The sequence below is a fragment of the Planococcus citri genome, chromosome 2 (assembly GCF_950023065.1).
Source record: "Planococcus citri chromosome 2, ihPlaCitr1.1, whole genome shotgun sequence".
NCBI classification, from domain to species: domain Eukaryota; kingdom Metazoa; phylum Arthropoda; class Insecta; order Hemiptera; family Pseudococcidae; genus Planococcus; species Planococcus citri.
The window spans coordinates 2,821,167-2,836,597 of record NC_088678.1 but is presented as its reverse complement, the minus strand read 5'-3'; the positions used below and the strand labels follow the sequence as shown (position 1 = coordinate 2,836,597).

General features: G+C 35.4%; 1 protein-coding gene and 1 long non-coding RNA gene across 2 annotated transcripts; both read left to right on the top strand.

Annotated features, from left to right (window-relative positions):
• The first annotated feature begins 4,967 nt into the window (after positions 1 to 4,967).
• LOC135834209 (uncharacterized) lies at positions 4,968 to 7,618 on the top strand. The gene is made up of 3 exons (XR_010556611.1): positions 4,968 to 5,309; positions 5,543 to 5,755; positions 5,963 to 7,618. It is a non-coding gene; the product is annotated as an uncharacterized LOC135834209 (long non-coding RNA).
• A 728-nt stretch (positions 7,619 to 8,346) lies between these two features.
• LOC135834208 (uncharacterized protein K02A2.6-like) lies at positions 8,347 to 13,971 on the top strand. Its single transcript, XM_065348045.1, has 3 exons — positions 8,347 to 8,719; positions 8,878 to 9,075; positions 9,156 to 13,971. Exon 3 carries the CDS (start codon positions 9,555 to 9,557, stop codon positions 13,794 to 13,796), a length of 4,242 nt encoding a protein of 1,413 aa, XP_065204117.1. The 5' UTR covers positions 8,347 to 8,719; positions 8,878 to 9,075; positions 9,156 to 9,554; the 3' UTR covers positions 13,797 to 13,971.
• Positions 13,972 to 15,431: the final 1,460 nt, after the last annotated feature.

Here is a 15,431-nt window from a genome sequence, read left to right as displayed (position 1 = left end):
AAATTTCGATTTTCTGCAGAATTTTCACTTCTATTTTCATAGATTGCGTGACACTTTTCAAAAAATCCCAAAAATGATGACCTAATTTTATGCTCAAATTTTTTCAAAACTGCTTTTAAAACGTTTTTGTGGAAATTTTCGATTTTTTTACCAAACTTTGAACCCAATTTTGAGCACAAAATACTTCAAAAATGCTTGAAAAACCTTTTTCGTCGACATTAGTTAATTTGAATTTCGTCCAAAATTTAAACCCATTTTTATAGATCGCATGAGATCATTTTCAAAAACCTCAAAATCCCAAAAATGATAAACTAATTTTAGGCTCAAATATTTTCAAAACTGCTTTTAAAAAGTTTTTATGGAAATTTTCGATTTTCTGCCAAACTTTGAACCCATTTTGATAGAACACATGAAATATTTTTCAAAAATCCCTAACACCACCCAATTTTGAGCACAAAATTCGTCAAAAAGCTCAAAAAACGTTTTCTTTGAAAGTTATTTGAATTTTTTCCGAAATTTCAATCCATTTTGATGTATTGTAAGTAAGGTCACTTCTGTATGATTCTACAACAGCTGCTCATCTCTACTCGAAATTGGAGGGGGGAGGTCGTATTACTTCAAAATGCGACTACGTTCGCTATTGTGGAGGAAATTTCACAAACTTTGTTCAAAAGGGACTTGGAACGAACTCTTTTATGCTACGGAAATTCATTTTTTCAAGTTTTCGACTTAATGAAGCCTGCGTAACCATTTAAGTAAGTATAAAATTAGCTGAAATATCAAGCTTATTAACGAACACCATTGTCAATGTCCCATTTTTCCATTAGCCAGCTCAAGTAAACATGCATATTGTATTATATTCGAAGCAAGGGAAGTGCCTCACTTGCCTAGTAGTGATCTTACAACAAAATTTTGGATCTGAGATTTTCTAAAAATAGGGAATTTTTAGATGTGCCCCCCCCCCTCAAAAATTGTGAAATCGCGAAAATCCAAGATATGTACGACTTTTCTGTAATTAAAAACCAACTGAATTTCTCACGTCGTAAAAATGCTCTTCGAATGATACCCTTTTGCCAGCTTTCACTGTAGACTAATTACAAAAAAATGGAATTTTTTCACTCAAAAAAAAAAACTCATACGCATGTAGGATTTTAATTTAAAAAACCTCACGTGCTGCATTGGCACAGTTATCCCATCATCTCACATTTGAATTTCGCATACATTGAAATTTCGTACAACGACGCATTAACATCGTCTCTCTTCGTCGTGCCTACGTACTTATAAAATGTAACCTAAATTTTAAACTTGGCAATTTCCAGAAAGCCCTCGAGCTTCTTAATACTCCAACTCGAATCTTAATAATTTTGGCAAAACTTGGTCGTTAAATTTCGCATAATCGTAATGGCTGTATACTTATAGTATACTCGAAAGCGAGCGAATTTATAATTCGTGATTCGATTTAGTTCTCGTTTCAAAAGCTCGTGCTTCGTAAAATGACGACGACTGAGAATATAAGAGCGAAGACGCCTCACATACATGCAGTCAATTCCCCAACACTTTTGCGTATAATTGACGCACACACGCGTGCTATTTTGGGCGAGAAAAAAGATCGTAGATAAATATGCCACTCTCAACTCTGTTGCGGTGAAGTAATGTGCGAACGCATTGAACAGTTAATAAAGAAAAACGGGCTCGAACCGAGTAAAATGTAAAGGACACCTCTATAAAGGAGAAAATTTTTAAAATACTCGAAAAAGCAAATTAAAAATGGCTACAGTCGAATGTGCCTACTACCTACCTATACCGGAGAAGGGGTGAGAAAATGCGTAGCTCAATATATTTTCATTTGGCCAAACGAGTGTGTTTTCTTTGACCCCTGTAGTAAATTCAGCTTTTACCTGCGTTGCACACGTTTTGGTTTCACAAAGAATCAACAACCGGAGAATAGAGAGCTTCCCTTCGCCTTTGGCTTTTCTCAGGCTTGGCTATACCATTAAGACTGCGTAGCGGTTAAAATAGATGAGTAAAGTTACAAAAACACCAGAATTCCAAAAGGATATTTCTCGTATTTTGGGGGTGTTTCTATATCTACGTTCTCCGATTACACATACTTTCTCTCGACTTTCGTCTTTCGCCCCGGCTCGAATAGAATGGTACATACGATGTGAGGGGGAAAGAACGATGAAAAATCATCCATCAGTTTGGTGACACGGCGATAAATCCTGTTTCAAATTCACGTACCTCTTTCTCCTCAAGTTTCGCAATCTCGTTTTCGCTGCGATACGTCTGTGCCTAACTTATTCGTATGTTTATCATCGGTTTACCTCTCGTATAACTCTACGCATTCGATTAATGGCTGCCACAAATAACAAGCCTACATGTGCACCCTTAAAATGACTCATTTTACCAGCAAATTGCATTACCTGCAGTCAACTTTCGGTTCGCTGTAGCTAAAGGTAGAAGCCTATCATAGGCTACGATAAGCGATTCATTTTTCATTTCTGCTGCTTTCGTATTTCCAAATACTTTCGCACACACACTGTACCTTATCAGCTTTATCAAAGCGTGTGAAAAAATACCTAACCCATATACGAAAATATATAAACGGTCCTTATACGAAGAGAAGTATGTATTATTCATTAATCATATCTCAGCAGCGTGAACTTTTCGAGTCGACGAAACATCTGAGCAATATTGGAAGCACGAGTAAAACGATATACGAATAAATGCGCAAATATTTGCAAGAATAATTCATAAATCATACTATCCAGCGTAAGTTTCCTTTTTCCGGAACCCTGTAGCTAAATTTTATTGTAGATACCTAAAACTAAACACAAAAATATACGGACCAACGAGCATTCGAAACGAATGATGTATTGCTTCGTGGTCAACTCCACCAACTGACTGTAATATTTTTGTAAACCAAATTATAAAATTAAATTGAATTTTGGTTTCGTAGTGGAAATGAATTCATCCAAACAATGTTATTATTTATTATTTCTTAAATTTTCAAAAGTTCCCATTTTTTTGGTAATTTATGCAGGAGCAAATTAATTTATGCTTGGATTTTATAATTCTTTTTTAGATTAGAAAACCCACAGAACGGTATATAGTTCGGCATATGACAATAGGAGTAATTGCACCCCCCCTCCCGACGATCCTCCGGGACCACTTTTTTCTTAAAGGACACATCCTAAGGAATATTTTAAAGCAAACTTGCCCAAAAAAAAGTTGGCCTTACTTACAAAATGGTGGCCATTTTGATTGACAGGTCAGACAGGTCAGCCGAAATAAAAATCAAAATTTTACCAAATTGACCAAGAAAACTGAAATTTTGGATATACCCTATTTTCGACATGCCAAATCGATTGGAAACGGTTTCAACCCGATTTGAGCAGTTCTGGAGCTTCCAGTAGATTTTTGAAACTCGAAATTCCCACAAAATTCCATCAAAATGGAGTTGGAAAGCCGAAATTCATTCTGCAAACTAATTTAAATACCCTACGAAGTTGACTGCTGGGGAATTTCAAGTCGTTTTGGAGCCTCCAGCAACTTTTTGAAAGGTTGTATGACGCTTTTTTGGAAAATTGAAATTACCTAAAAGTAGCTGGAAGCTTCATAACCATTTGAAACCACCATGTAGTCTGCGAAGTAAATTTCAGCTTGCCAACTCCATTTGATAAATTAATGTTGGGGAAATTGCAAGTTTCAAAAATCTACTAGAAGCTCCAGTTATTATCAAAAAAATTGATAGAGGCCCTAAAATTACTTGAACCCATCTGAAGTCGTCTTCAGAGGGTGTTAAAATTGTAGTGTAGAGTGAATTTCAGCTTTCCATCTCCATTTGATGAAATTTTGTGAAAATTTAAAGTTTCAAAAATCTGCTGGAAGCTCCAGTAATGTTCTAAAAAAGTCGCTGGAGGCCCTAAAATGACTTGAACCCACCTGAAGTCGTCTTCAGAGGGTGTTAAAATTGGAGTGTAGGATACATTTCAGCTTTCCATCTCCATTTGATGAAATTTTGTGAAAATTCTAAGTTTCAAAAATCTGCTGGAGGCTTCAGGAATTTTCAAACAGTCGCTGGAGGCTCAAAAACGACTTGAAATTTACCTGCAGTACTTCGTAGCGTATTGAATTTAGTTTTTAGAATGAATTTCAGCTTCACAACTCCAATTTGATGGAATTTTGTGGGAATTTCGAGTTTCAAAAATCTGCTGGAGGCTCCAGAACTGCTCAAAACGTGTTGAAATCGTTTCCCATCGAAATTTCGGCTTTCTTGATCAATTTGGTAAAATTTTGATTTTTTCCCTCATTTTTGGCCTAAATTCGATTTTCAAAAATTCACCAAAAATCGAAAAACGCACTTTAGCACTTGAAATTTTGACAGGTGGTAAATTTTTGCATGATCTTTCGATCTGCCTTTGTAAAGTATGAAAAAGTTTGTGCAAGTCCTATGTTGAAACGCAAAATCTGCGATATCGGCTGACATGCCAATCAGAATAGCCGCCATTTTGTAAGTAAGGCCAACTTTTTTTTGGCAAGTTTGCTTTAAAGTGTTCCTTGGGATGTCCTCTTTAAGAAAAAAGTTGTCCCCGAGGATCGGCGGGGGGGGGGGTTCAATTACTCCTATTGTCATATGCCGGACTAATTCTTCATGGTATAAATTTCAACCAATTTACAGCAAAATTTAGATAATCTCTCCTGTCATCCAAACAATGCTCCCCCTCCCGTTGAAAAAAATCAAAAAAGAATGAAATCAAATAAAAGTTGGTTCAATTTATGAGCCATCATAATTCTTGTGTTGGTTCAAAAAGTGAAAAACATCAGCTTCAATAAGTGTGTAGTGTGTACCTAGCTAGTTTTTACGAAAAAATATGTAGGTAGCTTATCGACCACCTTCACCTTCAAAATAATTCGTTGAACTATTCATACGTAGTAACATTTAGATTAACAACCTATTGCGCTTGAAACAAACTTACGTAGGTGACAAAAGTTTAGTTATATTTACGATTAGCTATACTACCTGTCGATAAATTACTGTATAGGTAACAAGGAGTGAAGAGATAGAAGTATTTCACATAATGAAGAATTTCAATATCTTTTATATTTTTGTGTTCGGTGTTTGTTTTTTAATTCGTGCAATTGATTGGAATGATGCGAAAGCGATCCAAGGAACAGAAGAGGGAAAATTCAGGTCCCCTGGAGATATACTGAATCTTGTAAACGATACGGCCTTGAAATCAGTAGTACCTCTTATAGCAGAGATTCCACTACAAATTGGAGAAATGGAGAAGCCACTGGTTGATAAGGTGAATATTCTTGGGTTTATTCGAATATTAGGTAAAGTAACACTCAAGAGAAAGTTACCTAGCATACTTACCTAATTATTAAAGACATATCTCTACACACATATACCTACCTAGTAGAGAAAATTAAGACATTGGCACTGAAAAATGTACTTACTTACCAATCTATGTCGTTATTCTTAACTTTAGCCAATATAGATTCCTATACAAATTGCTAATTAAAATGAAAATTCCAGCTGTTCCCTATAGTGAAAAAATACGCAGATGAAGTTTCCATTCTTCCACCTCTTCCGTTTTCAAACATGATGCCAGTACAAATGCAAGAAAAAATGGCAACCATGCAAATTGAACCAATTTTCATGGCTTTAAACAGTAATCCGTTGACAAAAAAGCCTCTCCTCTTTTTCCGACCTCTTTCCGAGCCAATTGTAGGTCCATTGAAACCGTTGGTAAGTGCTGATCCCTCACTCTTCACGAAGCATAATCACCAGTCATGTGATACGCACATTTTTCAGAAAACCATAGCATAGGCAGATACTTACCTAATCTTTCTTACTCCAAAGCATCTTGACCAAATTATAAACTACCTAATACCTATTTTAAGAACTTACCACATTTCTTCAATGTACTTACCTAATCAATTTCATAAATTACAGCTCGATGAATTACTTCAATTGCTGATCAGTTTGGCGTTCAAAACACTCATGCACGGTGGAAACATGAATAATGAAAGTTTTGATTTACCTCATTAGTAAATGAAATAACAAAGCTGTTTCCAAAATATTTGTTACGATGAATGCACCTATGCACTTAATACGAGCACAAATTCAAGTAGATACACACATAAGCACACATAGAAAAATGTTAATATGCTTTTCTGAAAAAATTTATACGCAAGAAAATTATCACATTTTTTTGGTAATCTTGCTTTTTTTGTCGAGATTTTTTGAGATTTTCGAAATTTTCGGATTTTTTTGAGAGAGCATGAGGAATGTTGCTATCCGAAAATGAATTCCTAGAGTTGGAAGCACTGGTATTGTTAAATTGACTATACCTACTTATTTTATACTGCTGTTTTGTAAGATACCTACCTATATACATAATTAGTTGGTAATGAAATATAAAACGTGACTAGGTATTTATGAAAATTTTTGAATTTTTAAAACACATTTTACGATAGGTAATCGATAATTACTTTATAATTAAAATAAATTCTCTAAAAATGTTAGCAAATTCCCATCAGTAGTTCGAAGAGGTAATTTAAATTACGAGCAGTTTTCTCAGGAAAATAATTTTAGGCGTCAGCACGACAAGCATTTTTACGTTCATTGTACAATAAGTTGAATGAACGACAAACGGTGATGCTTTTCTATGCCAGATAAAGCCCAATAGTAAAATATGAATCAAAGACTGAGAGTGTGTAATGAGATAAGAAATAAACTCACCTAAATAATCGCATAGGTACACCACACGGGACCGATTTTAGTGTCGATTGGGCTATTTAAAGGGGAGGGGGACTGAATTCTCAGAAATGAGTGTCTTTCAGAAAAAGAAAAGCTTGTTAAATTATACACACATTATTGAAAATGAAAATCACCAAAAATTTATCAAAAGATTACTCGCATCAAAATTGGCTTTAATTTTAGCCATAAATTGATGACAAATCAACAAATCTTTGATCTAATTACGTATGAGCTAAAAGTTTAAATTTCTAGAAAATTATCTAGTTTGATAAGTTTGTTACAAAGCGATGAAAATCATTAAAAATCACGAATAGTCGATGGAACAGAATATCATTTTGGGAAATGACTCAAAAATTCTTGATCAGCATCAAAAAAACTACAGACATTCAGACATCATGAAAAATTGAACAAATATCATCAAAAGGAAAGAAATATTGGAAAAATTACCTATAAAAAATATATTTTTTTTAAATTACATGATCAACAAAGAATTTCTAAAAATAATCTAAGAATGAATGCATTTTGAATTAAATTAAAATTTTAGCGAGAATTTGATTCACAAAAAGAAGCTTTCCTTGTCAACAAGCAAAATCTATTCCAATCAAAAAAGGAAAAGAGGTAGCGTTACTTTTTATATAAGTTTTACACATTCTTGTACGAGTAAGAATTATTTTTATTCAGCTTATTTTGTTACATAGGTACTTACTCGTAGGTACTTATTTATATTTTGTTTTATTTCTTTAAACGTTAATTTTTATCGATAAAATGTCTCTTTTTGAGGGGAAAAGTTCCCCATACGTGACCTTATAAGGCAGTTTTAGGTAATGAAACATACATTTTTTTAATTCATCAGTTGATACATACATTATTTTGTCGTTTGAATACTTTTTTTTTGTATAGGTAAGCTCTTTACTGTCGGGAATCTAAAATTGCTCCCATTTTTTTACACTACCTATGGATGTAAACATCAAAAGTGAATTAATCATTCACCGTAGGTTATTCAATAAACTGGTGGGTAGATTAAGTATAGGTAGGTACTTACCTATTTGTACTTATTAGTAAACTTTGGAGAGTTTGCATATTACTATTTTAAATATGGTAGGCACCAAACCATACCTACTCACTTATTTATTTTATAATTTTAAAAATTTTGAAAAATACTTATTCACTTTCAAATAAAATTAAAACTGAAACAGTTAAAAACTTCTAGAGGAAAAATTTCCGAATTTTGTCAGTTTGAAGTGGATCGAGTTGGACAGCTCTTCTTATGCTAACTACAAAACTGCTGAAAATTCAGGAATAAATTATCTACCCACAATTTTTATCGTTTTGAAAACAGTGTTTTTGAATTCCAAGAACAGTGATTGGGTATATTGTTGTTCTTTAAAATTTTACGCTTGGTAGGTATATTCTATGTATGTATGTCAAATGGTACGGTTCCATGGGGATCATTAGCCTTTCCTTGACTGCATTACAAAGCAAATATGTTTACTGACACTGTGTGATAAAATTTATCAGAACATAATATGTGATAAAAATATTTACTTTGAAGTTGTCTATATTTCGTGCAAGTAAATAAGTATACTAGGTATTAGGTAAGGTACATAAACATCAGTCACTCATATAGTCTCACACAAAATATTGTGATAGGCACCGCTCACCAAAAATTCAGCATTATTGTTTGAGTAGAAATGTGTGATTAGTTACATCATAATGATGAAGAATTATAAAATTGCTATCATTTTTGTGCTCGGTGTTTGGTTGACTATTGGTGATGTAGATTTAGTTGACGCGGATAGTCAAATTGAAATAAAAGAATATCGTGCTCCGGGGGGTAAGGATATAATAGGTTATTTATCCAAAATACCATTTTTCAAGCCATTTATACCTTTTATCCAAAAAGTGCCTGTGATGATTGGAAATTTTTTGAAAACGACGGTCACTGATCCGGTGAGTACCTTGTTAATTAACGTAGAGAAGAACTAGTCACTATACATACATAGCCTACAAGTATAATTAATTGAAAATTAATCAACGGTATTCTATAAGGCAGTTGGATTTGAAATTGTAAAAAAAAAAACTTGAGAACATTATTTTGAACATTTCAGCTCTTCCCACAGTTAGAAAAACTTGCAGACAAAGCTTCTGGGTTTTCAATTCCTCTGTTTTCAAAGCTACCGTTACAGATGCAGGAAAAACTAGCTGCATTGCAAATACAACCATTACTCAATTCGCTGTTATTCCTACCGCCAATTTTATTCTTTGCACCAATATCTCAACCGATTTTTGTTGCAGTTGAGCCGTTGGTAAGTTAATCAACTTGCAATTTAAAGTCAGTTTGTACAATTAGGTAACTAAAAAAATTTTTTTCGAATGAAAATTACAGATGTCTGTAATGATAAGATTGATGATCAGTTTCTCAGGCAAATTCTTGCTCCATATAACAACAGGAAATTGAAGTGAACGATGATTTGTCGAATTAGGTACACCTGCAGGTCGGTTTTGGGACATGACATTCGGAAATCCGTAATTCACGTCGATAGGTAGGTAAGGTACATGTCAATAAAAAAAACTTTGGGCTCGCATTGTAGTATCTTACTTTTATAGTCTCTGACTATGGTAACCCTGTTTTAGATTATCGTTAAGTTACGATTACGATGTTTGAATTAAGCACATTGATTTTGTACATAGTTTTGTTTTATTAAAGTTTTATTTTGCGTGCTTTTACGTATTCGTCTTTTTCCATTTACTACATTATGGCGACGAGGATAAAAGTTAGACAGAAATGACTACTGTTAATGGTGAAGGTGGTGGCGGTGTCGTTACACCTCGGGCCACAATAACGAGGCAGATTAGTGACCGCATTGCAGGATTTCGTTTTGAATCGTACAATCCGGAAAAAGATGTCTGGAAATACTACATACAACGGTTCAATCTCGAGATGTCCCTCATTCAGCTTAACACAGAGGAATATTCACCATATCGACGAGATCTACTATTGAGAGCCATTGGTAACCCAATGTATCAGATTGCTGCGGAACACTTCGATCCTCAACCAGTAACAGAAGTTCCTTACGATGAATTAACTTCATTTTTAGAACAACATAACACCAAATCCGTAAGCTATATTATTGCTCGTGTTCAATTTGGTCAGTGCTACAGAGAGACTACGATGTCTATCTCCGATTACGTTGCGAAGCTCAGATCATTGGCACCCCCTTGCGTTTTTGGGTCAACACTCGACGAGAGGCTCAGGGATCAATTTTTAATTGGTTTGAAAAATCCTACTATGATTGAACGGCTCTCGGAGATTTACAGTTCACCGAACGACAAACTCGACGACATAGTAAAATCAGCACTTACTATTGAGGCGGCTCAACAACAGCGAGCAGCTCTTACGGTAATCGATTCTAGTTCGACGAAAACTACAGCTGATAACCAGCTCCTACAACTACAAGCTAACAACAGTAACAATTCGAAAAAAAACAAACGTAACAACAGCAACGCTAATCGCAACAACAACAACAACACCAACAACAACAACAGATCTAACGTCAACAATCGATCTTCGAACAGAAATTCATCGTCAACAGCTGATAAAGATAACCGCAGCAACAAAGGGAACCAAGTATTAACATTAAACCCACTTCAAGATTGCTTACGTTGTGGTGGAAAACGTCACGATGATGTTAATTCCTGCCGTGCAATCAACGCTACGTGCCGCGCCTGTAGTAAGGTCGGGCATTACGATCGAGCCTGTGTTTCTGCAGGTCGAGCAACGATTTTGAAAAAGGCGAAAGTACAACGAATCACTTCGACTTTTAACAACTACTCTACATACGACGACGATGAATACCGGCATCTATATAATGTCATCTCGGATGATCCGCAAGGTCATTACATCATCTCGCCTAAAGTTAATGGTAACATTCTAGAGATGGAATACGATACAGCCGCAGATGTTTCTGTTATCAGTTCTCGCATCTGGAACCAATTAGGATCACCGCAATTACGCCCAGCTGCGGGTATTTCTGGGTACGGTGACGCGGCTATTCAAGCTTTAGGTGAGTTTGACGTGATTGTGCAATTAGATAACATCAAACGTGAACTACCGTTGGTAGTTTCACAGAACGATACTGCATCATCATTGTTCGGTAAGAATTGGATGTTTGCTTTACAAGTTACTCCGTTAGCACCTCGCACTTCTAGTTTTCTGAATTACGTTCCTAAACATGGTATATACGAGGTTAAAAACGTTGCTAGCGATGATCCAGATGTAAAAGCTATTCTTAACGAATTTAGCGAGTTGTTTAATCGTGAACGAGGTACTGTAAAAGATTTTCAAGCAACGTTCGAGCTTACTCCTGATGCTCAACCGAAGATTTTTAAACCACGTCCAGTACCAATTGCGTTGAAACGTTCCGTTGATAAGGAATTAGATCGATTATTGAAAGCTGATATTCTTGAACCTGTGAATGTTATGGAAACACCAATCGAATGGGCTTCACCTATTGTGCTACGTATTAAAGGAAATGGTGAGGTACGTTTTTGCGCAGATTTCAAGTGTACCATTAACAAATACGTGAAAAAACAGTTACATCCTCTCAAAACAATCAACGATATATTTCCGTTATTCGCTGGTTTCATAGAGTACACAACGTTTGATTTGAAAGATGCATATTATCAGGTATTAGTTCACCCTGATTGTCGTAAATTTTTGGTTATTGTTACCGAAAAAGGTTATTTTCGCTATAAATACTTACCATTTGGACTTACGATTTCACCTATGGTTTTTCAAAAACTCATGGATGATATATTGATCAACATAGATGGAGCTGTTGCTTGCCAAGATGACGTTGGTACTGGTGGTAAGAACAGAAGAGAACATTTAAATCGTTTACGTTTAGTTTTGAAACGGTTTCAAGATATTGGTCTTGCCCTACAACCTACGAAGATCAATATTCTCCGTAAAGAAATCGTATTTTTGGGTTATATTATCGATGCGCGAGGTATGAGACCTGTACCTACGAAAGTGAACGCTATCAAACTAATGCCAGCACCTACGAACATTTCCGAATTACGCTCTTTTCTCGGCAGCATTAATCAATTCAACGCATTTGTACCTAACTTACTTCCCAACTGCAATAATCTACATTGTTTACTCGAGAAAAACGTTCCATGGAAATGGACTAAAACTGAGAATGATACTTTCGAACACCTGAAAACGTTGATTACCTCCGATCGTATACTTGTACATTTCGATCCGTCCGTTCCGGTCACGCTTGCGTGCGATGCCTGTGAATATGGAATTGGAGCAGTCTTATTTCACAACTATCCAGATGGCCGAACGCGATTGATATCTACTGCATCACGTACCTTAACTCCGGCAGAGAAGAATTACTCTGTTATCGACAGAGAAGCATTGGCGATTATTTTCGGCATCGACAAGTTTTACAAATACCTTTACGGACGTCATTTTACGTTACAATGCGATCATCAACCGTTAGAACGTTTATTTGGAGAAAAATCCGAACTACCGAAACTAGCTGCTTCCAGACTCGTTCGATGGGCTATACAGCTGTCAGCATTTGATTACACATTCAAATATGTACCTGGTAAGAAAAACTGCCTCGCAGATACATTATCGAGACTTCCGGTACCTGGTATTAATCCAACATCGTTCGAATCCGAAGCCAGCTTGGTCATTAATCAGATCGTTTCTGAAACTATTGAAAATTTGGCACTAACTTCTCAGTTAATTCGTTCGCGAACATCTTCCGATCCGATTTTGCAACAGATCGTTCGTTTTATTGCTCAACATTGGCCATTGAAGAAAGATGTTTCAGACGAAATTATGCCGTTTTTCAATCGAAGAGATTTATTATCGTACGAGCAAGGAATCATCATGCTCGGAAGTCGAGTTGTTATTCCTGCAAGTTTACAGAAACCGGTACTCGAAAAATTACATTACACACACCCTGGTATAAACGCTGTAAAGTCTTTGGCGAGAACAACGGTGTGGTGGCCAAATTGTGATAACGACATCGAAATATTCATAAAACGTTGTGAACATTGTCAACGAGCTGGTCCAAGGGAACCATCCACCCCCCTCAATTTATGGAATACTCCTGAAAAATCGATGGAGCGAATCCATATTGACTTTACAGGACCATACCATGGTTTTATATGGTTCGTTATCATTGACGCATTCTCTAGATGGATGGAAATTTTTGTATTAAAAACTGCTACAACAGAGACAGCAATCGGGAAATTACGTCCGTTTTTCGCTATGTTCGGTTTGCCGGCGCAAATCGTGGCCGATAATGGAGCACAATTCCGATCGAACGAATTTAAACAATTTTGTTTATCGAATTCCATAAAGTTGATTTTTACTACTCCATATCATAGTCGCTCGAATGGTTTAGTCGAACGTGCAATTCGCACCTTTAAATGGCGCTACGATAAAATGTCTAGCGATCCGCGATACAAAGGATCACCGTCTGATCGGTTACAGGAGCTACTGTTTGTGTACAGAACGACTGAACACAATACTACCGGCCGTACGCCTGCTGAAATGTTTCTTGGACGGAAGTTAAATACAGTATTGGACTTACTACGTCCGTGTGTCCGTAAGGATATTAATCAACGACAATTCCGTACCAAAGACAACAGGGATCAATCATTCAAAGATCGCGAATTCGAAGTCAACGATACTGTCTACGTACGACGTCCAATAGACGCAAATTGGACACCTGCAACGATAGCCAAACGTTCAACGCCGCTCTCGTATACGTTAGATGACGGCCGGCGCGTTCATGCCGATCATTTGAAAACCAGATTCACAACTCCGGCTCAATCATCGCCCAATTCGACAGATATTCGAACAGAAGATTCTGTCATCGAAGAATCGCCGATTCCTTCTAATTTGACCAATGAATCGGTAACTCAGACTCCCACTATTCGGAGAAACCCTCAAAGAACTACGCGACGACCGCCAAGACATTTTCAAGATTTCGAGATTAATTAGTTCTTAATTAATTCGATTTTTAAAGGGGGAGAAGTGTAGTATCTTACTTTTATAGTCTCTGACTATGGTAACCCTGTTTTAGATTATCGTTAAGTTACGATTACGATGTTTGAATTAAGCACATTGATTTTGTACATAGTTTTGTTTTATTAAAGTTTTATTTTGCGTGCTTTTACGTATTCGTCTTTTTCCATTTACTACACGCATGTATTCAGTTTTTTGTTTCTGATAGATACCTAATTACCTATCTAATAAACCATTACCTACTTTAGTATATTGTATAGTTTGTAAATAGTAGGCATAATTTTTTCAGCTAGAGGTTAAAATAAATCATATATTCTGAGATCCAGTTGGAAAGACTACATTTTCTTTTCTATATCGCCATTCGGGTGGATTGTTCCAAAAAAATGTTACAGGATTTTGCTCAAATTCAACAGAGACGTTAAATTTGAGTTGAAAGTCAGTCAGAAAAAATTTTAGCACTGGGAGTGTCCCTGGAGGGAAGATATATGGGTCCTCAAAAAGGATGCATTTTTGAATAAATTTCCGGCTATTTTTCTCAATCTTTTGAAATTGGTAATGATAAAAAATTAGCACCGCCAAGTAAACAACACCTGTTATCATCTTTCACTTCCTTCAAGTAATTCGTTGCGGATTCAAACGTTATGTTAGTTGATAAAAGAAGCTCTTATCACATTGAAATTGAACTCCATTTATACTTACTTCGTAGTCCGCATATTATGTTCACTGATTGTGAGCCATAAAACAAAACACCTCAACAGTCAGAAGTAGTTAAGTTGTTCTAAAAGTCAAAGATGACCTTGGAAATTGAACGAATTATCAGGTTTGAAACTCTTAAAAAAAACAGCCAGATACTCAAATACATACTTGTATTTCGTGTAAATACTAGACTAAGTTTTACATTATTGGTGAAAAAAAACCTAGGGCAAGTTTTTTTCTACATAAGGGTACATCATGAAGAATTTTAAATACCTACTTTCCTTTCTTTTCTAATTTTGCCACCTATACGTTGAGCTGTTTTATTCACTGATCCAATAGGTCATCCAATCGTAGATGGATTTAAACCACTGGTAAGTACCTACTTGCAAAACAAATAAAAACTTGTGATTGATTAATTTGGAAAACAGAACCGTAAATTTGAAATTTGTACCATAGTCAATAAAAATTCTAACTTATACCTAGGTACCTACAATTTCTATGCAGTATCGAAATTTCATTGTAGAAAAAACTTGCATTTTCAAACACTAGATAAGCACTGGCCTTGTATGAAGAATTCATAAATATCAGTTTGTTTATCGCTTTCATAATTATTCATTTTGAAGAATTCGATGTTTTTTCAATTTCATACTGGAATAAAATGCATTTGTTTATCTAATTTTCTCCTTCAAAATGCAAAATGAAATTTTCAAAATTTTCCCATTTGAGTTTTATTTTTATTTATTTTTTTTTTCAAATATTGAAACCTGATTTTTTAGTTCAATTTCTCGCGTGAAATTTTTTAAACACCTCTCCGTTAAATTAGGTAGGTATAAGTAAGTACTTTATTGGTGCGTTGAAAGTTTGAAGAAATTTTTTTCTAATGTATTCTCCACCTTCATATTTGATTTTATTTTT